The sequence below is a fragment of the Leptosomus discolor genome, chromosome 14, assembly GCF_034619465.1.
Source record: "Leptosomus discolor isolate bLepDis1 chromosome 14, bLepDis1.hap2, whole genome shotgun sequence".
Classification (NCBI taxonomy): domain Eukaryota; kingdom Metazoa; phylum Chordata; class Aves; order Leptosomiformes; family Leptosomidae; genus Leptosomus; species Leptosomus discolor.
This window is the reverse complement of record NC_141404.1, coordinates 858,416-880,556: the sequence shown is the minus strand read 5'-3', so window position 1 is coordinate 880,556 and position 22,141 is coordinate 858,416. Positions and strand designations below refer to the sequence as shown.

Here is a 22,141-nt window from a genome sequence, read left to right as displayed (position 1 = left end):
GCGCGTTTCCTGGTGCGCTGCGGGGCCGCCGCTGTGGCCGGCCTGCTCGCCCCCCCCCGCCCCCGGCCTGCTCGCCCCCCGGCCTGCTCGCCCCCCCCACCGGCCTGCTCGCCCCCCCCACCGGCCTGCTCGCCCCCCCCCCGGCCTGCTCGCCCCCACCCCGGCCTGCTCGCCCCCCCCCCGCCCCTGGCCTGCTCGCCCCCCGGCCTGCTCGGACCCCCGCCCTGCTCGCCCCCGCAGGTGCCCCGCCGCGGGCCCCGGCGGTGAGGCGGCGGCGATGGATTTCTCCCGGTTCCTTTCGGATGACTTCGAGGTGAAGAGCTGGGTGAACGCGGCCTTCCGCGCCGTGCAGCAGGAGGCCCCCGGGAAGGTGGACGCCCACGCCGCCACCCTGGTGATGAAGCTGCAGCTCTTCATCCAGGAGGTCAACAACGCCGTGGAAGGTGCGGCGGGGCCGGGGCCGGGGGTTCCCCTTCGCTGCCGCGTCAATGTGCGGGGCTGGGTCCGACGAGGGTTTTGTGGCTTGGGGTGACCCTCTCTCCTGCTGCGGCGCTGGCCCGAGTGCGGCGGTAGCCCCTGTGTGCTGGCAGGGCTGTTCTAAACGCTGAGAAACGGCTGCCCCTGGCAGGGGAGGTTTAGGGTGGATGTTGGGGGAAATCTCTTCACTGAAGGGGTTGTCAAGCGCTGGACTAGGCTGCCCGGGGAGGCGGTGGAGTCACCAGCCCTGGAGGGCTTTAGAAGTCGTGTGGATGTGGTGCTTGGGGACGTGGTTTAGTGGTGGCCTTGGCAGTGCTGGGTCAATGGTTGGACTCAATGAGCTTAAAGGTCTTTTCCAACTTAAACGGTTCTATGATAAAGTACATATTTAAATTTTAAAAATTAAATGTTTCTTTAAGATCTTAAAAGTTTCATTGTTTGGTATTTTCGGTGTGTTTTTTTAAGTGTTGAAGATTGCATGAGGTTACTGAAAACCTCCCCCTTTCCTGCAAGGGTTCTCAGACCCCCTCACTGTCCTGCTTGGTGTTTCTGTAGAAACAAGCCACCAGGCCCTCCAGAACATGCCCAGAGTCCTCCGGGAGGTGGAAGTCTTGAAACAGGAGGCAACATTCCTGAAGGAGCAAATGATCCTTGTTAAAGAAGATATCAAGAAATTTGAAGAAGACACAGCCCAGTCAATGCAGGTGGGTCCTTGTCTTTGTATTTAGCTGCAACTTGTGAAATTGGAGTTTCCGGGCTTGTTCATATCAAACAATCTCATGAGCTCAAGATAGACAAAAACACTTATTTTAACATTAATTGTAGAAAATTGTGTGTGACACAGAGTGGTGCAATCTGCATTTCCTTTGAACAGCTGATCATGTTTTGGTTCAGAGTTGCTTCTTAAGACAAGGACCCACCTGCGTTGACTGAGCTATGTCTTCTTCAGATTTCGTGTTATCTTTAACAGGATCTCTGATTTCTTCCCAGATTTCTGCCTGTTGTTAGCTAGGGTGCATTTTTCAGACAAAATGGATACTAAAAGTACAAATCCAGAATTCAAACTGACCTTCTGTTGTTTCGCTTTGGAAGTTGATTTAACATCTCTAGCTCTGTCAGCCAACTCTTTCCTCCTTATAACAGCATGAGCTTTTCACCCAACTTTTAAAATCCAAGCCAAAAGTAACTCCTGTAGTGTAAGTATCTATGGCAGTCATCTTTTATTTCAAAGGGCAACATTATATTTTATTTTTTTTTCCTCCAGGTTCTGGTGGAGATTGACCGAGTGAAATCCAGAATGCAGTTGGCTGCCGAGTCACTTCAGGAAGCAGACAAGTGGAGCACATTAAGTGCAGATATCGAAGAGACCCTTAAAACACAGGTAGGTATCCTGTTACTCTTTTTGGTCTTTGCGCCTTCAGCTTTTCAAGGAAAAAAAAGTAGGTTTTTGAAGCGACTCTGAAACACGTGTGTGTTTGCAAACGCCATCACGAAACAGGCAGCGATGCTTTCTGAGGTCACGCTGGGTAACGGGGTTGCCTTTCCCTGGCGGCAGGATGTGTCCGTGATTTCGGCCAAGCTAACGAGCATGCAGAGCAGCCTGGCCATGCTCGTGGACACGCCGGATTACTCCGAGAAGTGCGTGCACCTTGAGGCCCTGAAGAACCGACTTGAGGCCATGGCCAGCCCTCAGATTGTCGCAGCTTTCAACTCCCAGTCTGTAGGTCAGTAAGTCTTGGTGCAGAGCTTGTTGTCTTTGGAAGGGAAGCGCGGTCGGGGTGCGGGGTTGGTCTCCTGGAGGCTGCTGGCGCTGGGTTGTCTGCGCTTGCTGGCGGAGCCAGATGCCATGAAACGTTACGTGCTCCGCGGCTCCTGCGGTCTGGTGCGTCTTTGGGTCTCCCACAGTTTGCGTGCCTGTGGCCCCTATGGGAGCTCAGGATCATGTGAGCCCTGTCTGTGTGCGGCATGGGGGTGCTGAGGCAGGGCTGCCCTGCCGTCATAGTTCGGTTGTGCCGTGGATGCTCTCCAAGTGGGAAGTGCTGCTCAGGTAAGAGAAGGCCTCTGGTTTGCATTGTCGTAGTGCAGCTGGGCATTTCTGTTACAGCCTGGTGGTGTCATCAAGAAGGGAATCTGTTTGGAAACATTCTTGACTCCTTACTACCTTGTAAAAGCTGTTTTATAAACTCTTCTTTAGAAAATGTCACTTCCTGGACTGTTGTTTCTGGTCCTGCTTCCCTCTCCTGCTGTCACAGCACTTCTGAAAAGTACTTGTTCTGGTTGTTGCCTCTCTGCGTGCACCCGGAGGTCCCAGTGGGGATCTGGGGCTGTGGTGCTGTTGCTGCTCTGGGGTTCTCCTCTACATAAAGATGAGGCGCGGCAGCGTGCGGCTGCAGGCAGCTGAGGGGGCGGAGGGGGGAAGAAGCTCCGTGTGCTGGGCTTCTAACAAGTGTGTTTAATCCTTTGCACAGATCTCTCTTCTGGCTTTGCTTCTTTGCACGGCTTCCTTTTTCTCTTGGGCTGTGCTCATCACCTTCACAGTAGGTCCCAGGCCTTTTTGTTCCTGTTGCGGTGCATTACTCTTTACAGACAAATTCAAGATAAAGGAGGATGTTTTGGAATGTTTTCTCTGCTTAGGATGGAAGTGAATTGAATATTCGTGTGTTCTATGAGTTCTGCACCAAAGAAAACGTATAGGGGCAAGAAAGCTGCTGGCAGCAGGTCTGCTGGTACGAGGTCGCTTGCTCGGGCAGTTCGCCGTGGGCATGGTTTGCATTGTCCTTCAGAATCCCTGCTGGGCATGTGGAGACGTGGGCTTTTTTCCTGTTGAGGAGAGTTTCTCTGTTTACTGTGAAGTCGTGTTTCTTCCTGAAGCTCAGCTCCTGCAAACATCACGCAAGTCCATAAACCTGTCCCTGGAGAATCTGTGTTTGGTGACTCCCACGCTGAAAGCACTTCAGGACACTCCGTGTTCTAGTTTCTCTGCCTTATGGGTCCTGTTTGAAAAGTGAGGTCTTGTTACTAAGTTCTCTAACCCCAGATGTGTTTTGTGGGCAGCACTACAGTCACCCCCCTTACAGTACAGAGCGGACGTTTGAGGAACTTGGATTTCAAAGCTTTGTGTAGGAGCGAACTGCCCCGTCAGTCAGTCTGGAGGCAGCTGGCTTAGGTGTCAGTTCTGGAAAATAATTATTTCCTTCTAGGAAGGAAACTGCATTCTAGATTTCACTTGGTCGATCTCTACTAGAACCTGGAGGAAAAAAAATATACATATAATGTTGCCCTTTGAAATAAAAGATGAGTGCCATTGATAATTATATTATGGGAGTTATTTTTGGCTTGGATTTTAAAAATTGGGTGAAAAGATCATGCTGTTTCTGGAAAATAATTATTTCCTTCTAGGAAATGCTCTGCTTTTATGTGTCTTAACTACTGGATACATTTGCTGGCTAAGAAGTTAAATTTAAGAAGTTAAATGAAATCCTCGTGTCTGCTGCCTGTTCTTGTTTGAGTGTGGGCTTTGGGCAGTCCTGCTCCTGTTCGGTGAGATAAGCAAACAGGAGGTGAAAGCGTGTCTTTCTGCCTAGGCCGTTCTGCGTGCTCCCGTAAGAGAGTTCTCATGCTCAGACTGATGTCTCACCCTCAGCCTTGAGACTGACTGCTAACTGCCTGTTACTTTGTTTTGTTCAGATCAGGCAAAAACGTTTGTTAAAGTCTTCACCGAAATTGATCGGATGCCCCAGCTTCTTGCTTATTATTACAAATGTCACAAGGTAAGTATTTTGATAATACTTTAATGGGGAGGAATGAAAATTCGAGTTCTTGTTTGGCTTGGACTGTAGAGGGAGCTGCTACATCATGGATGTCACCTTTCCTGTTCAGGGGGATGGAACCTGCTCTTCCCCATGTTTCACTCTCTGGCTGCTCTTTCTGGCTCGTAACAGCTTTGGTTACTCCCCATGTTTCAGGAGCAATTCTCCATTCAGGGCTTTGTGTTTCTTCCTGCAGTAGACATAGGATATGTGCGTGCTGCTTGGTTTCTCTGGGCCTTGCTGTTTTGCTTTGCTTTTCTTGCATGTGGCTATGTCAGCAATAACGTTAGCGCTGCAGCTTGCCAGCTGCTGACTTCTGTAAACTCTTTTCAGGTAAGATTAAAAGTTGGAATTCCAGACAGTTCTGTAGCCATAACCTGATCCTCAGATCTCTCTCATGACTGTGACTTCTGAGGATTAAGTTCAAGGCTGGGGCTTGCCAAGTATTTCAACTATTATGTGGGGGTATCCGTTACAGTCTCATTTTATGAGTAAAATACCGATGTTAATTAAATCTTGGAATCAACTAAGAAGCCTCGAGCTTCATGCTGAAAGTCTTTTCCTTCTGTGGTGCTGAATTATAGTAAAATGTTATGCTGAAATCCGGAGAGAGGGGTAAGGGTGGGCAGCGTGTTTTAGCGGAAGTGCTTTGCCTGGGAAGTTCTTGGTTTGACACGACCAAAGCTGGACCTGCGGACTGTCGGTTCTCCTCTCAGAACGGTTCCTCTGACCCCTGCAGGTGCAGCTGGTGGCAGCGTGGCAGGATCTTTGCCAGAGCGACGTAAGCTTAAATCGCCAGCTGACCGAGCTGTACGACACGCTCCTCGGGACCTGGCACTCCCAACTCCAGTGGGCCACACAGGTGCGGCGGCTGTTCGGTACCGGTGCAGCGCGTGGGAGAGGATGAGGTTGAGCGCGCTCCCTTGATTTCCGTAAAGCCCAGAGCAGTTTGTCAGTGCTCGCTCTTTGAGTTACGCTCTGTGCCTTATCAGTGCAAGACAGGGCTTGTGACCCACTTTCTGTTTCTTGTCCAGCCCTTGCAGACAAGATCTGATTTCTGGTGTTCTACCAACAGCAAGGTTGCTATGTTATTGACATTAAAGCTGCTCTATCACTTTCATCTCTATCTTAAGTTAAATCTAATTTGTTGGTGTTGCAAATGGGTTCTGTTGCAAGACATTTGAAATGCCTGAATTCCTTTATCACTTGGCCTGGAGGAAGCCCTCAAGGTTGTATTGAGTTGATTCGTGTCACTTTGGGTAGGATATCTGAGAGCTTCTCCTGTCATCCCTTGCAGTCTGTGAGCTTGTTCTTCCTGCCAGGAATAACGTAGGATCCCAAAAAGTTGTTGTCCTTTAGTGAAGAGAAGAAATAAGTTCATATTGTTGAGCCTGTAAGAGTTTTTCATCCATGAAGGGTAAGAGATTCTTATCTTCACGTTACAAAGCCTGGTGCAAGCACTAGGCCTGCATTGCAAAGGAGCTCGGTGTTTCCTTGAAATGTATTTTTTCTGCCTAATGATTCGATGTGGATTACAGGTCAGATGTCAGTTTACATTTTAGCAGATACCCTTTGAACCGGGATTGTGAGGGAGAAGAGGCACGTGGGGCAAAGCTCCTGTCACTCAGTCTCCGGTGTTGCTTCTGCTTTCTTGAAGGAATTCTTGGGCCTTTTTCATGGTGATTGCGGCTTTCAAAGCAGACAAGCGAGAATAGCTGACAAAAAAAGTCACAGTAAAAGGCTGAGACGCATTTTATGCTAGTGGAATTGAGGGTGGGCATGTAAACAGAAGTTCTCAGCTGATCACAGTCTTTCTGGCCTTTCCAGTACTGCCTTCTGCCTATCTGATCAGTAATTTGGCTCGTGATACCCTACTGTTTCTTCATGTTTCACCGATATATGTGGTTTTTCCCAACACGCCTGTCTAAACTGAGTGCTGTTTTCAGGTGCCTTTTTCTACCAGGTGGTTTTTCGAATTACTGTGGTGTCTGTTCTGCTGAGCTCAGGTTTTGACCTCTACCTGCCTTCCCGTTCCTTGGTGCTGTATTCAAAGCACAGTTTCAGCAGTAAATGTGTACTGACCCAGACTTTTGTAATCGGGCTGCCCCATGTGTTGGGTCGGTGAGGTTCGTGCACTCTTAGCAAACCTCTTTTAGTTTTTTCACCCCTTGTGAGGTTTTTCTTGTTCCCCTTTGGTTGGGAGCTGATGTCATCTGAGGACTCTTGTGATTTATTAGTGCACGGAATGTCTTCTTGATCTGATATTGCTGTCTCTCACCAATAGGTAAATTTACATCCATCCCTTAATAGCAAGAGGCACACGCCCAGCACAGTTTTCTGTGGGCATGAAAAAGTCCAGGTCGGGCTGCTGTGTTCTCTCCCAGCTCTTCACTCCCCAGTAAAGCAGAACCCGTCTGTTCTGCCTCTTCTGTCCCTCTGTTTCAGGAGCCCAGGTCTCTGTGAGGAGGGCGTAAGGCAGGCTGCAGTGGGCACGATGGCCCCTGGGGAGTGGTGCTGCTTGTGTGAAGCTGCTTCTGCCAGCAGGGCAGCAGCGCGCGTTCGGGAGGGCTGGAGAAGGTGGCAGCCCCTGGACGGGTGGGACCCGCTCAGGTTGGAGCGGGACAGTCTGTCAGTGTCTTTGCTGAGGCAGTGGCTTGTGGCTTGTACGTTGTGGGGCTCTCTGGAACCTGCTGCTCTCTGCTGCCTGTCGTGTTCCGCTGCGATAACGTGCTTTTGCCAGTAGCTTTTCTGCTACCGCAGGTTTTCAAGAACCCCCATGAAATTGTAACTGTATTGTTGATTCAAACTCTGGGAGCGTTGGTGCCTTCCATCCCCGTCTGCCTCAGCACTGCCATGGAGAGAACGGGCCAAGAAACCAAGCTGAATAAGCTGCTGGAGCTCTATGATGCCACCATCCACTTCGCCAAAGGGCTGGAAGTAGCAATGCTGCCAAACCTGAGTAAGGCTCTCGCGCTGAATTTTGTCATTCTGTTCTGTCAGCTCCTTTGTAAAGCTCCACTGTGGGATTTTGTTTAGTTTTACAGGGAGGGAGGGATTCTCTCTTCTACAGTATTGACCAGTTAGGTGGCATTTGCACCTTTGTGTGTACATATATGTGTATATCTTACACTAAAGATATTGACACAGTGCTGAACGAGTTTACTGAAGCAGACCTGTTCTGAGCATGCTTGCTGTCTAGGGTAAATAATATTTAGCATTTTTCCTTTTACAAGCATTACTGTTTCTTCTGGCTAACGGATGAGGAAATGTCTCCAGGGAAGCTATCTGTGAAACCCATTGTGAAAGCTCACAAAGCATAAAAGTTGAGGAGTTTCCTGGAATTAAGTCACACCTTACTAAACAGGAGAAAACCTGCTTGAAAGCTGCATCCATTGGATGCTTAAATCTTATTTTGTAGTTTTTCTGTTGTCTACAGCCTCATGTTTTAACCAAGTAAAAATGCAGGGCCGAATACTATTTCTGAACCGTTGGTAGTTTATTCCCCAGCAGCATCCTCAGTGTTTCGGTCAAAATCTAACCTATGCTTTCCTTACCCTGTGATGTTTGTCATTGCATTTTGGTCATGACTGGAGGAATAATTCCTGCAAACCACAAAGTAGTGAGGTGCTGTGTTTGCACAGGTTTCTGCCTGACTTGAACTTTTGGCTATTTATAGTCCTCTGTTAACCTGGTAGGGCCCCTTCAAAGACTGGGTAAGGGAAAATCCTAAATTAAAGCTAATGGAGCATTCCTACTGCTGCTTTCCTGTGTTTGGTACCTCATAACGTTGTCTTGAGCTGCTTACACCCAGATTCTTACTTGACCGTGTAAATTATGATTGCTGGGCAATTTCAGGGAGTGTGACTGTTTTTGTTGTCTTTGTGATTGTGTACTCTTGTCAGTCATTTTCTGGCTTAGCTTGATTTGTGGTTTGTAACAGAAATGATTAAAAAGCACTTGGAAAAACGATGTCAAATTGTTGAAGATGATGGAACAGGAAGACAGCTGCTGAACAGTTACCTGAGTGTGTTAACAAACCACCAAAAAATTTATTTCCATTTCTTTTGCTGTCGGGTAAGATGCTTGGGAAGAGAACTATCTCAAGAATGAAAAGACCAGGTGACTCAGCAGAACAATCTCAAACCAGTTCCTACAAATGTGTATAGGAGGGGAGGGTTCAGTTATGATTCACAGGATAATTCAGGTTGGAAGGGACCTCGTGGCATGATCTAGTCCGACCTCCTGCTCCAAGCAAGGTCTGCTATGAAGTCAGACCATGTTACTCAGTGTGTTGTCCAGTCTCGTCTTGAAAACGTCCAAGTGTGGAGGTAGCCCAGGCTTTGGACAAGCTGCTCCATTGCTTGTCTGTCCTTAGGGTGTAAAAGTTTTTTCTTACATCATACAGGATTCAAGTAATCACAGTTTGAGTTCGGCGAAGCTTCCCGATAACAGCTGGTGTCCAGTTCTGGTTTGAGAAATAATCATTCAGACCTGGTTCTTGCTTGGGTTGGCAGCTCCGTGCTCAACGGGATGGCACTGCCCTGCCGAGCTCACGGTTCACGGTCAGCTCTGGTTGATGAGCGCTGTGAAGCAGTAGTGCTAGGTGAATTGAGTGAGTGTCAGTTATTTTAAGTATGATCCAGGCTAAGCTGTGGGAGTAATGTGGTTCACTCTCGAGTGGTTTCAATACTTCCCTTCTGCTGTAGGTTGGAATGTTGAATAGATTCTTGTCACCCAGGCTGTTTTGGAGCAGTGAGTGATAATTTTCTTGAGGCACGTGAAGAAGTAGAACATCTTGGGTTTAGGAAGCAGGTGGAGATAATAACTTTGTTTTTTTAAAAAAATAATAATCTGTGTAGTTGAGACATAAAGCTGTTGGGCAACATTCCAAGCCTGTGTAGGCAGCACGCTCTAATGGAAGAGCTGCTGTGTGTTGCTTGAAACAAGGTTTTTAGTAGCGTGTGCATCTGTTTGTAGACTAAACATCTGATTCTTTGTAGAGGAGCAGAACCTGGTGAAAGTGATGGAACTGGTGGAAGCGGTGTATGGTCCATACAAGCCCTATCAGCTTGAGTATGGAGACCTGGAAGAAGAAAACCTCCTCATTCAGATCAGTGCAGTGCCCTTGGTAATGCAGCAGTCTTTGCTCAACTACGTGGAGAGGCTTGAAGCTTCTACTAAACACAAGGGTCTTTGTTGTAGTTGTTGCTCTCTTTCCTCCTGTAATTTTTTGGTAATATTTCCTGTTTGCAGTATATTTTTTACTGTTAAGTAAATTTTATTTAAGAAATAAAGTTAATTTCAGCAGCCCTGTCAGATCGGAGGTACCTTTCTTGTTCTCCTTCACCCATAACGGGCACTGTGTGGGTCTGCTGGAGAAAGCCTTTACCAAAATATTCCCGCCAACCAAGAGCCTGCTTCAGGTTCGATAGAATTTATTAAGAACAGGATCTGGGGGAGGAAAGTCCTTTTAGTAGAAGATTCTGTTGTTGGCAGAACTGTTTTTCCTTGAAGACCTTGTAAACACAGGATTTGGCAGCCCGACTGTTGTTGGCAGTCACTGTGCAGGAGGCTGGAAGCAACCAGCGTTGTTCTTCTCCCTTAAGTGTTTCTCAAGGTTGGAGGACACTGAGAGAATGATGTGTTACACCAGGGGTCTGGTCTTTGATGCCTGGACACTCACTGAAAGAAGAGTCAGGCTCACCTGTGGTGCTGTTGTTGTTCTTTAGGAGCACTGGGAAGTAATCGACTGCGTCCAGGAGCTGAACCATTCGGTCAACAAACTCTTCATTCTGGCGTCTGGGGCCATCGACAACTGCATCAAACTCACGGATGGGCTGGGAGTGTGTGGGCTCCTCAAGGCCCTGAAAGCTCTGTTCTCAAAGTAAGGTGCTTGTAGTTACGTTGCTGCATTCATCCTAAGGGAGTAGCAAGCGTTCGGTTTGTGGCCAAGGACTTTGTAGTTTATGAAGAACGTCTGAGAGTGGAAATTATCTATAACCACAATATGAATCATCTGGTGTCCCCTCCTACCTCTGCGTTCAGGCAGAAACTATTTCTTTGGGGAAAAATGGAAGCTTTTTACGGCTGAATCGAAGACTTCTCAGCTGTTTTCTCTTCTGGTAGGGCTGAATTTTGATTTTTAATACATACTTTAGGAGGGGAAAATATTTCCCAAAACAGAATAAGACAAAGGCAGATTGAGCTGATGAAAGTCGATCTCAGTGGGAAGATACGTACTTACTGGGACAAGTGACCTCACAAACAGAATCTGCCTGTAAGCGCGAGATACCCTGGCGAGGGATTCACTGTAAGTTTTTGTCTTGAAGTATCACTGGCAGCCCACTTGGGTAGTATTCCAGCACTGATCACCGCCTTATTCTTTCCCGATATCGAAAGAGCTGCTCACAGGGTATAAATCAAACTGTTACCTGGGTGCCCTGTGGGGAAGAGGGAAGAGGAAAGCACGCTTGGCAGATCTCACCTTCTTTATAGGCAATTACATAGCAGTGTGCGTGCCTTTGGCTTATGGGCATTATTTAAAAAAAAAAAAGGGGGGTGTGGAAAACAAAGTGTTCTCCTTTTTATCCATGTTCTCATCTGGGGAGTAGCTGAGAAAACAAATTCATGAGATTATTGTCACTGTGTTCCTGGAGTAAGGGCCAAGTGATGTTGGAGTAGCAGTAGCCTTATAAACTTTTTCTTTCCTAGGAGATGTGATTAGTGTAGTGGTAACACAAATGTCTTACTCACACCTTCTCAGGGGAGTGGAGAGATCCTCGTAACCCATGTGCAGGAAATTGAGGTGGCCACACAGTGGTGGTTACTCTGGGCTTCTCCCTGTCTTCTAGTGTAGGCCGGAGAGGGCTGTGGCTGATCAATTCTTCCCATCCATGTGTTTGGACAGGAACAAGTGTCTCTTCTGAACTCCTCTTCTTCTAGTATTTCTGGTTCTCCGTTGGCCCTTGTAGAGGACTGAGTGAGCGAATCGCAGGACGTGCAGTTACGGTGCTCTCCAGCCTGTTCTCTTACGCTGGTGCTTCTCTCGTCTCTGTTTCCCGTTGCAGGTACACATCTGACTTCACCAACACGTTGCAGTCTATACGAAAGAAATGTAAACTGGATGATGTCCTGTCAGATTCCCTTTTCCAGGAGGACTGGACTGCATTCCAAAACTCTGTCCGGTAAAGGGGATTTCTTTTTGCCCGGCTCAGAACTGGTTTTCATGTCCAAGTTGGAAGGGAATTACTTGGGTCAGTTTACACAGGTTGTTGGTGCAGAGTGCAGGGCTGCGCTCACTTAGCTGCAGCGCTGCTGGGACCAGTAGTGTCAGTGACTGGGTTTCAGGTTGCTGCTGGCACGGTAAGTGCTGTGAGGCTCCCCACCCTGTCTGGAGCAAGGCTGTATGTCGTATCACCTGAAATAGCAGCAGCTCTTAGAATTTTTCCCAGTGACACTGAGCTGGCCTTCGCCATGATGACAAGAAGGAGCATGTGGATGAGGCCGTTGGGCAAAAAAATTCAGTGTGTTATCAAATGGCCGCAAATCAGCTGTTGACAGATGTGTCCCCTGTGGGCTGTGGGTTGGTTGTGGCATTTTACAATTGCGTGACACGTGTCTGAGGGGGGGTCTGGCATTATCTGCCTCAAATCTCGCAACATGTGTGTTTTGTCTTGTTCTTTCCCAGGATAATTACTACTTGTGGTGAGCTCCTTCGTCAGTGTGGAGACTTTGAGCAGCAGCTGGCCAACAGGTGAGCGTTGCAGAACTTAATTCATGAGCTGTCAACATAGGTACCGAGTTGAAAGAAAACAAACCCCAAGATGCTTTCGATGCGGAGACCATGGAGGGAAAGCAGAGCCACTGCCATTTCACCCCACCGCCCCTCCCCATCTTTTGAAATGGCAGAGATGGGTCACAGACTGTTCCCCTCGGTCGTGGGCCCTGAGGCAGTCACAAGAATCCCTTTTCTCGGCTACCTGGCTGGCCACCAAATGGACTGCCAGGTTGGGGTCAGGAAGGAATTTTCCACCAGATCAAATTGGCAAGATTCTCACCCCCCCTGTGACATGGGACATGAATCACTTGCTGAAATGAATATAGGTGTGCCTTAACTGATCGATTCCTTGTAACCTGAGGAGCGCCAGGCACAGGCAGCACGTAGATCCCTTGTTGGCTCGCGAGCGGCGCGCTGCTCGGCCTCTCGTGCGTTGAAGTGCTTTGGTGCCCGTGCTGTGTGTAGGACACGGTGGCCTGCAGTGCACGGGAGGCTGGGTTTGTTCCTCTCAGCTAGACGTTCTGAGAGCACAGTCCTCTCTCTTTCATCTCGGTATTTTTGTGGGTTTTGAGTTGCGCAGTAGACGCGAGATTTGGCTGTAATTAGTGTCTGCCTTGAAGGTAACATAAAGTGACTTATGTACTTGTTTTCAGGATTTTATCAACTGCTGGGAAGTATCTCTCGGACTCCTACAGCCCTTGTAGTTTTTCTGGCTTTCAGGATACCAGTTCTGCAGAAAAGAAGAGCTCTGCAAAGAATCCCTGGCAGGAATACAATTATCTTTTGAAGGAGAATCCATCTGAGTATGCCAGCCTTATGGAAACACTTTACACTCTGAAGGTAGCTCTGAGGCCTGGGAGAGCCTGCCTCTGTCCCAGGGTGCTGTTGGGCCCACATTTGGTCGATGAGACCTGGATTCCCCCTACAGCCTGATCACCCTTCCCTTGGAGCGCTGGCCTTTCAATGGGCTATGTTCTGAGTCTTCCACGGGAACACCGGTTCATCTGTGGAAGGATGAAATGTCCAAACCCAGGAAGTCTGGGCTCATTCCATCACCCCCAGATCCTGGCTGTGTCTTGTGAACAGGCCCTTATCAGTTCAGATGGGGGAGACTTTGTCACAGAACGCATCGGGAAGGTTGTGTTAGCGCCGTCTCAAATCCCGGAGCCCCCATGCTGCCTTATCAAGACTTTCTTTGCCACTTATGCTCTGCTGCCATATCCATTCTGAAACATAATTCTGCAAGATCATTCATGCATGATCAGGGTAGAATGACTCCAGTTATCTTCCTGTGGATCTAAGTTATGTTTGCCATCGTTGGTCACATGTAGTAGTGAAGTCAAGGTTATGAGTTCTCTCTTATTTCCACAGAATGTTTTGATTTCTTCTGCACTTAATTTACCTGCAGCTTGTGCAGCTCTGCCTTCAGTGTTACGTGTTTGGCTTCAAACCTTTGCTAAATAGTCAAGTTCCGTAGGAACCCTTCGGGTAAAACTTCCGCTTAATTCCCTGCAGGGAATCAGTTTTGCCCTTTGAATAACAGGCAGTTTTGCCATCTCCTCTGCAAGTTTCTCAGTATCTAGCCTGTACTGGAGCCTGGCATGGCCAGGGTGATGCTGATGCTTTGTTTCACATTTCAGGGAGCAGTGCGCAGTTTCTGTCTTGAGTAACTGGTGGGCATAGGGCATCCCAAAGGAGACAAGCTGTGCCATTGCAGAGGAAAGCTCTTTTGTATGAGGATGGCCTAATAAAGACCTCTTTAAGGTTATTAACATAGCTTCTCTGTGGTCACTTTAATGGCTTCTGTATGTGAACATTTTTCTGTGTCTCTGTGTTAGGAAAAAGGTACGAGCAACCACAACCTCTTGTCTTCCTCGCGATCTGCCCTGAGCCGCCTCAACCAGCTGGCACACCACTTGGCTTTCGATTCTGTTTTTCTTCGCATCAAGCAACAGCTCTTGCTCGTTCCAAAGATGGAGGTGAGCAGTGGGTACATCGAGCTGATCTGAACTGGCGAGGTTTGCAGGGTTCACCCGTGGGATCCCTTCGGGTGAAGCCCAGCTCGGTGTCGCTCACCTTTCTCCCTTTCAGAATGGTTCCTGCTGGTATCACGTTTCCTCCCTGAGCCACAGGCAGTGGCAAAGTTTCCCTCCCTTCACCCGCAGCGTTCACAACAGACAGCTCTGTTTGCAGAGTCTGGTGTTTGTTTGAGGTGTTGCTCTTCCAGCCGGTGTGAGCGTGTGTTTCCCACAGGGAGGTGTGTGGAGAGGGCGTGTGGGGTTTGGGCCTGAGGGAGGACAAGGGAAGCTGTTTTCTGGCTGTCCATGTTCTGCTTTCTAGAAGTCCCTGGGTAGTCGCAGTTCGTGTCGCTGGGTGGCCCCTTGCTGGAACACCGATAGACGTCGGGCTCCAGAAGGTCACGGGTTCGTTCTGCGCTTTCTGCCTTACAGGGCTGGAGTTCTGGTGGCATTGGTGAGACCCTGACAGATGACCTGCCAACCTTCAGCCTGACTCCTCTGGAATATATCAGCAATGTAAGAGCATCCAGGGGTACTTACTGGAAGCCCAGTGCTGGGGGAATCTCTTCTGCGTTTCCCCAATTTTTTGAGAAATCGTAGTATTTGTTAAAATGGTTACATGCTGGTGAGAGATGCTCTCGGTGGTCCGGCCCTCATCAGCTGGGTTGTGCCATTCATTGTGGCTTTTGTGAAGTCCCTGCCAAGTTCTGGAATAGCGGAAGAAGGTTGGGAGCACAAGGAGAGGTTCTTCCCCAGGGAGCTGCACCGTTCACGCTGTTACCGCCTGTCATGGGATGGGAGATGCCAACTGGTGTTTGTAGGGGAGGATGCTGAGCGTGTCTTTGTAGTGCAGCTCACGTAGCAGAGGAGTTCCTGCACCGTGTGTCAGAGTGATTTAATCGTGCTATGGAGTTAAGAATGTCTTGAGCTCTGACCCGTGTGATCCCCGTGTGACTCCCTGGTTTCTCTTTCTGATGGAATAACGATGAAGCCTTCCTGGCAGTGGAGTGTCTGCGTGGAGAAGGAGCGCGAGCTGTTCATCTCTGCTGACGAGGCACCCTCAGTTCCGTGCTGCTGAATGGCATCCAAATTGCTCTCCCGTTCCCCTGGCTGGTGTTTCAAGTGGCTGCAGATTTGTAGTTCAGATATTAATATTAGCTGCTACTATAATCTCAACAGAAAGTACAATTTGATAAGTAAGTTTTTTATGTTACTGTCATTCTGTGTATCGCACAGGAAATGGATTTTCCAAGGACAGGCTGCAGCCAAAAGCTTTTCATATTTTGGTTTCCTCTGACTTATGGCCTACAAACTGTTATACTCTGCTTTTAGAGCCAAAAAAAAAGTATAGGAGTGGGTAGTCAGTCAATTTGTGGGAGAATTTTATCGTGAGTAGTTTGAATTTAGCTATCGGAGAGACTTTTATGAGGTTTAGAAAGCTCATGGGCAGTGTATAAGGTAAAACTTCAAGGGCAGGTTGCTACGGAATTCTAAGCAGCTTTGTGATAACGCAGTTCGCCAAGAAACACATGCATGGTTGGTGAGAGGCTGAATCTGCTCCCCTGCCCCTTCAGCTGGAAGTTAAACCTGAGATGTGTGTGATCGTTACTTGATTCTGCGCGGAATCGAAGGACATCTCTGCCTGTCCAAGGCGAAGGGGAACTTTGGAAAATTTCAGCTACAAAGCGTTGGTTTTCTGACATCTTTTCAGATCTACCCTTCACCCTGCTGCTGGGTGATAGGTGGGCCAAGGCTGAGCCAAGGCTTTCTCTTGGGCAGTCTTGGCATAGCACTGCTGCATTGTGCAGTAAAGTTGAAAACTGAAAAAACTCGAGTTTAGAAACAAATCCATGTGGCGTTCGTGGTGCGTAGAAGGAAAGGCAGGTGATGTGAGCTCAGGAAAAAGCTATTAATGACCGTGCACTGGTGGGGAGTCAGAGTGCTCTGAACTGCGCCTGCCCCTGGGCAGTTCCCTGTAGCAGCAGCTGAGGGTTTATAAGCAGTGCGGTGTTTGCCGCGGGCCTAAAGTCGCGTAGCTCACGTGTGCGGGTTTGCAAGCGTGGTCCCTTTTCGGGAGTGGTACGTTTCTGTAATTCATTATTATATTGTCACCTGAGTATGTGTTTCTTCCTTAGTGTTTTTGTGTGGTTCAGTCTCTTAGATTCTGCCCTAGGAAACAAATTGCCAGGAAGATCCAGAGATCAAAGATTTGCTTGGAGTAACAGTTCCCTGTACAGGTTTTTTCTCCACACGGTTGTTTCAATGACTGGTCCTCTGACCTTGTGAAAAATCTTTTGTTGTACAGAGCGTATTGATGAGCAAGTGCCAATTTGTGTCTGAGCCAGGGTGGGTTAGTGAGCTGCTGTCAAGCTCAGCTTTCTGCTTTCGGGTGGGGATTACTGCAGTTGACTTTTTTTCTGTAGCAAAGTACTTGCTTCACATTTGTTCAGTGACTCAGCTCTTTGTGCTTTTATTCTAGATTGGGCAATATATTATGTCGCTTCCTCTCCACCTTGAGCCATTTGTCACTCAAGAGGATTCTGCTTTGGAACTGGCGTTACATGCTGGAAAACTGCCCTACCCCCCAGAACAAGGTAGGGTGAAACCAAAGACTTGAAGTGTCTGGGGGAAAGCTTTCCCGTTTGACATTACGTGGGTGTGATGTGTTATGATGACAAAGCTACTGGAGATCCATTTCCTATCGTCCAGTCACGCCGTTTCTTCCAAGAGTCTCTTGGTAATGCGCAGGAGGAGCCTCTTAAGTCATGAGTGTTCAGTTTTGATCAAATCAGAAGCTTTAGCTTGGTCTGTCTAAGTTTAGTGTTCATTAAAACCATGGTTGGGTGCAGGGTCTGAAGTGTTAGTTTCAGATTTGCAGCTGTGTTTAATGTCCTAGGTGCAGGGAGTGAACAGGAGGTACGTGAGGTCAGTTCCCAAACTCTGAAGGGAACCGCTGGACCATCTAGCCTGAAAGACTTCTCAAGTTAGCCTTTGTGGCTTCTGCTGCTCGTCAGCCTGTCCCTTGGAGTGCAGTTGCCGAGAGGCGTGGGCTGCCCGACAGCTTGCCCAAGGGGGCGTCTTGCTCCAGCTCTGCCCCCCTGCCCTCTCCTTCCTGCTGGCTCCACGGTAGGGCCATTTCCATTCATTAACCCCACAGAAAGGTATTCCTTTTTTTTTCTGGCCTAGTGTCTCTCAAAAATGTGTCAGCAACGTGATTTAAATCAACTTTCTCAGAGGTCTGCTGTGCAACGGAGCTGGCAGGAGGGCACAGCAAGGCCCAGGCAAAGAGGCAGCCTCTGACCGTGTTTAGAGTGGTGAGCTGTTGGGTGGCCGCCCCGCTCGTGTGATGTCCCCATCTGCTGAAGAAAACGGCCCTGCGTCGGGATCATACAGGGTGTTCTCATTCCCAGGCAGCATCTGAGCTGGGATGCTTGCAACAGCTGCTGCCGGGAGCTAACCTGGTATGAAGCTTCCAGCTTCAGGCCCGAGTGAAATCTGGAGAGAATGTCCCGTAAGCTTAATTTTACTCCAGTCACTTGTAGTGTAAAATAGGCAGGCCTCTGTGGCCTTGCTGAGAACCACAGCCCTGAATTTGTTGCTAGAAAAAGAGGAGCCACTGGGTTCCTTTATTCAGGAATAGATAGTTTCTCAAGCAGGATAGTAATGCTGTTTACTTGTAAACAGCTTTTTCCTCTGCCTCTTTTCGCTGTAAATCCAGGAAAAAGTAGTTAGACCCTGTGTGACGTGCAACCCTATGCCCATCTCTTACAAAGGTGAGGAGCCCGTGGTCAGAGACTGGTCTGCTGTCTGTCTTGGTTTGGACGGGTTTTGCATCTTGGGGAATTTCTTTTCTTAAGGGTCCAGCCACGTGTTCGAGGCTCCGTAGCCAGGTTCTTGCTCAGTAAGGACAGGTTCTGGAATGCTGACTGCTTCATTCACATTCCTTTCTCATCCTATGTTAACTCCAGCGGAAAAATCATTGGAGCTCCGCCGCTACCACCAATGCCACTCAGGTCTGTGGGGGTTGAATACCGCAATGATTAAACCCCCGGTGCTGAGGGCAGTGCGTTGGGTGCTGCAGGCAGCTGCTGTCTGAGACAGCCCCGGTGCCTCTTTCTCCCCAGAACTCGCCAAGGAGGTCTTTCTGCGGGTTGTTCCTTCGTTTGGTGCAGCAGGCTGGGTTTTGGCTCACGTTCGTTCGACAGCGCTTACCTGTCGTGTCGTCGCTCCTGCTGCCGTGAACAGCAGTAGCTGCATCTCGCTTCCCAGCAGGCTGGCAGCGCACGGCGCTTTGCTGTGGTTAATCTCTGCTCGGTGTTTGTTTCCACTGATACTCAAGGAAGTGCAGAGCTTGGTATTTACAGTCTTCCTGCAGCCTTCTGAGAGCGCGCTCTTTAGTTTAGCTTTTTGCATTACTTATTTTGTCATCTGGAAGCATTTCCGTGTTTCATAGCTTGCTAATTTTCAAACCACTGGTGAACACAGAACGCCTTTAGGGCTTGAAAAACCCCCTGTGAATCCTTGTCATCGCAGCAGTTTGTAACGTGTTCCTGGAAGGTGATCCTATAGAACGTGCCAGGCAGCGCCCCTGATCCCAGCCTGATCACCGGCCAGCCCTTTGGAAATGACTTGCCCGGAGACGTAACAGAGGGAAGTGAGGTGTTCTGGCCTTGAGCTAACTCACGGTGTTGTGGAGTACGAGGGAGGATCTGTAACTGCCTTGGTTACCCCAAAACCAGCTGATAAACTCCGAACGCCCCCATGTCCTGTGGAAGAAAGTGACCCATTTATGAGTTGTTTTGTTACAAAACCAGCAGAGGCAGGTGAGGCCCGGCAGCTAATGAGCATTTGCTGTCCAGGAGATGAACTGCCGGAGCTGGACAACATGGCTGACTACTGGCTGGGCTCCATCGCCAGAGCCACGATGCAGACGTACTGCGAGGTCGTCCTGCAGATCCCGGAGCTGACGGGGCACTCGGCGAAGCAGCTCGCCACGGACATGGGTGAGCTCGGCGCCCGCGCTGTCCTGAGCCGCGCTGCCGTCCCGTTGGATCCGAAGGCGCTGCGGCCGGGTTTGTCCTGCAGTCGGGAGCGTGGGGGTCCCACCCCCGGCGTGGGGGTGCTTCGCAGCTGGGCGCTCTGCCGCAGCCCTCTCCGGGGGGAGCGTGAGGTTGCGGCAGGTGCTCCTGCTTCCTCACGGCTTTGACTTCCAGAGGCAGAAGCACAAAGTCCTTGGGGACAGACAGGAGCCCCTCACGAGCCAGCCTTGGCAGGACAGATCTGGGTACAAGCGTTTGGAGGTGGCGCTGCTCTTTGCCATCTCGCGTGCTCTGCGCTGCCCGTGTCGGCCCTGCGGGGGTACGCAGCGTGTGCTGGGAGATCGCTGGCCCGTGTTGGGCATCTCCCTGCGGCGTGACGGAGGGAGGCTGTTGGAGAGTGTTGGGGAGGGCATTTCTGCAGGATATGGGAAAGATGGGGTTTTCTTGCCCAAAGCAGATAAAAGTGTCACCTCGAGACCACGACAGCTGTTGTAAACACCAGTTAGTCCTTTCTTTGCTGTAGATCATGGATGCTGACTTCCCCTTGGCCAAGCTCAGAGATAAGGGGACAGACAGTATCTCCTCAGCTCGCCTGCAAGTGTGCTTGAATGCCAGCGACCTCAGCCTGAATCGTTTTGGGTTTTGTTTTTTGCTTTGGCATTGCTTAAAATCAAGCCCGTGGATTAGGGGCTGGTTGCTCGGCATTCTCCCTGCCATCCTTAATTCCCCAGCTGACTGTGAATCAGTGAGCTGGAACTCCCTCCTGCCTTGAGAGCCCTTCACCCCTGCAGGACTTCCCAGCTGCATTGCAGGCTCTTTGCCTTTGAAAGTGCGATTGTGATCCTGCATCTGTGACCGCCGCGACTGACCACCCCGAGGGTGGCCTGTGCAGGTACCGAAACGTGGCAGAATGTGTCTGGGTCCTCTCAGCAAAACAGACGGGTGTCCGAACTGGTGTACGGGAAGCCAAAAATACCGGTCAGCACAGTTAGATTCCAAACCCACTGCCGGTTTTTGCGGATTTGAGCTAGCAGTGATGGGATTCTGCCTGTCGTGGAGAAGGAAGGTAACTTCGTCCATTTGCACGGTGTGTGTCACCTGCTCAAACACATGTTTATCCTTCGACTTACAGATTATCTGATAAACGTGATGGATGCCCTCGGCCTTCAGCCGTCAAGAACACTGCAGAATATCGTAACTCTGCTGAAGGCGAAGCCAGAGGACTACCGTCAGGCTGCCAAAAGCGTGCCCCGCCGAATGGCCAGCAGCATCGCTGCGATGAGAGGCCTGGAGTGTTAGCTCTGCGGCCCTGCTGCTGGACGCTGCTCAAGGGCTGGTTTTGTTTCCCTATCAACTTTGCCAGGACAGTGAAAATCTCTCTGGGGGTTAGGGGAGTTTATTCTGAATAACTTTTAATAAATGTCTTTGTCTAGGAAAAGCTTGCTCCATTTTTCCTTCTTTAGAAATAAGGAAAGATGTCCTACAGCCCGGTGTGCCAAAAACCGTCTGGATGACCCTGACTAGGCTGAGCAGCGCTGGCTTCTGACTAGAAATGTTCTGCTGGTTGCTGGGAAGTTCATGGCGGTGAGATGACTGGCTTTTTCAGAAAATTTAATCAATTCTGAATCTAAAATTATGGGGTAGGTGCAACAAAGATTGACTGATTGGAAGCTCTCCTACCTGGAGGCAGTCGTCATTGCTCAAGTCTGTCATTATTCACAAAGGCAAGAAGACAGTCTCATTAATTAGTAGATGAGGCATGATCAAGCTCAACCCTGAGAGTAAAACCAGTTTTGTAGGTTGTTCCTTGTGCGGTCAATATATTTACCGAAAGCTACGACATTTATAAGAAATTTAATGAAAGTGTTGCTTTCTTGTAGAATTTATTAAAGCTCGGGACATCGATCTTTGTAAAACAGCTGTCTAGCCGAAGTTTGCGTTCCTGGGAGAAAACGGGACAGAAGGCAGAGGTCCCCAAACTGGCGTGCCGGCTGTGAGGCCGCTGGATAAACCCCCGTGGAAGCTCCGCTGTTGTGGCGGGGAAAGGACACCTCTCTGCCCCTCACCTCTGTCTGCCTCTGCGGGTCTCTCCTCCGCTCATCCACCCCCAGATGCCGTAGGGGGTTAAGGCTTTTCCGGGTGCCCGCGTCTTCCTCTCGTCTTCCCTTCACTTGGGTCAGGCTGCTCTGGTCAGTGCTGAGCCCGATCCGCACATCTCTGCTGTCTTTGCTTTTTGGCCATTTTTCCCCTGGACGGCCGTTGTTCCTTGTCCTCCTCTCAGGACTCGTTAGCCTGATGTCCTCTCCCAGTGTGACTGCGTGCTTGGCTGCCGGAGCTGCCTCTCTTCTGGGCAGTCCCATGCCTGGTTTTGCCACATCAACATCTTTTCTGTGTTTTGTAGCACATGTGATGTGTTGGTACAGGCTTGTGTTTTACCAGCAGGATGGGTTTTGAGTGACATTGAGGTTCCTTTGCTGTTCTCAGCTGGGCTTTGGTGACGTTTTGCTGCCAAAACCGCAGTTTGGGGCGGTGAGGAGAGCAGAGGTGCTTTATGAACAGGTTTTGGGTTTTGCAAGTTTTGGCACCTAAAAGAAATTCCAGAGCAGGGAAGTAAAATGTGTTTTCTGGAATGTTTTGGGTTTTTCCTTGGCAGGGTTTTCAGTTAGATGTTTTGTTTCAGAGTATGAAAAGTGTTAAAAAAACTCCCCAAGTGAGTTGGAAATTTGCTGCTGTGCTGAGTCTCAGGTGTCTCGTTTGGCTGCGATTTGTGAAGCCTTTCCCCCGCCCAGCTCCGTGCCCAGCTCCGTGCCCAGCTCCGTGCCCAGCTCCGTGCCGGTCCCACGCGCTGCTCGGCTGAGCCTTCCCGCGGCTGCGCTGCTGCCGCAGCAGGGAGAGGCACTTACCTGCAGTCGGTCCGTTTGGGGAGAGCGCCCGCGGGTAAAGAGCTGAAGTCAGGTACCTGAGACACTTCCCAGTTTATTAGCTGTCAGACGCCCTCTATAAACCCGCCGTAACTGCTGT

At 49.5% G+C, this 22,141-nt stretch overlaps 1 protein-coding gene across 1 annotated transcript; it reads left to right on the top strand.

Moving 5' to 3' along the window:
* The first annotated feature begins 277 nt into the window (after window positions 1–277).
* Window positions 278–20,552, top strand: COG7 (component of oligomeric golgi complex 7). The gene is made up of 17 exons (XM_086472978.1): window positions 278–443; window positions 1,033–1,181; window positions 1,742–1,858; window positions 2,033–2,201; window positions 4,165–4,247; window positions 5,026–5,148; window positions 7,047–7,245; window positions 9,287–9,414; window positions 10,016–10,170; window positions 11,354–11,470; window positions 11,974–12,039; window positions 12,717–12,903; window positions 13,902–14,042; window positions 14,514–14,597; window positions 16,561–16,675; window positions 18,941–19,084; window positions 20,253–20,552. The coding sequence occupies exons 1-17, from the start codon at window positions 278–280 to the stop codon at window positions 20,417–20,419; spliced, it is 2,310 nt and encodes a 769-aa protein (XP_086329104.1). The 3' UTR covers window positions 20,420–20,552.
* The last annotated feature ends 1,589 nt before the right edge of the window (window positions 20,553–22,141 follow it).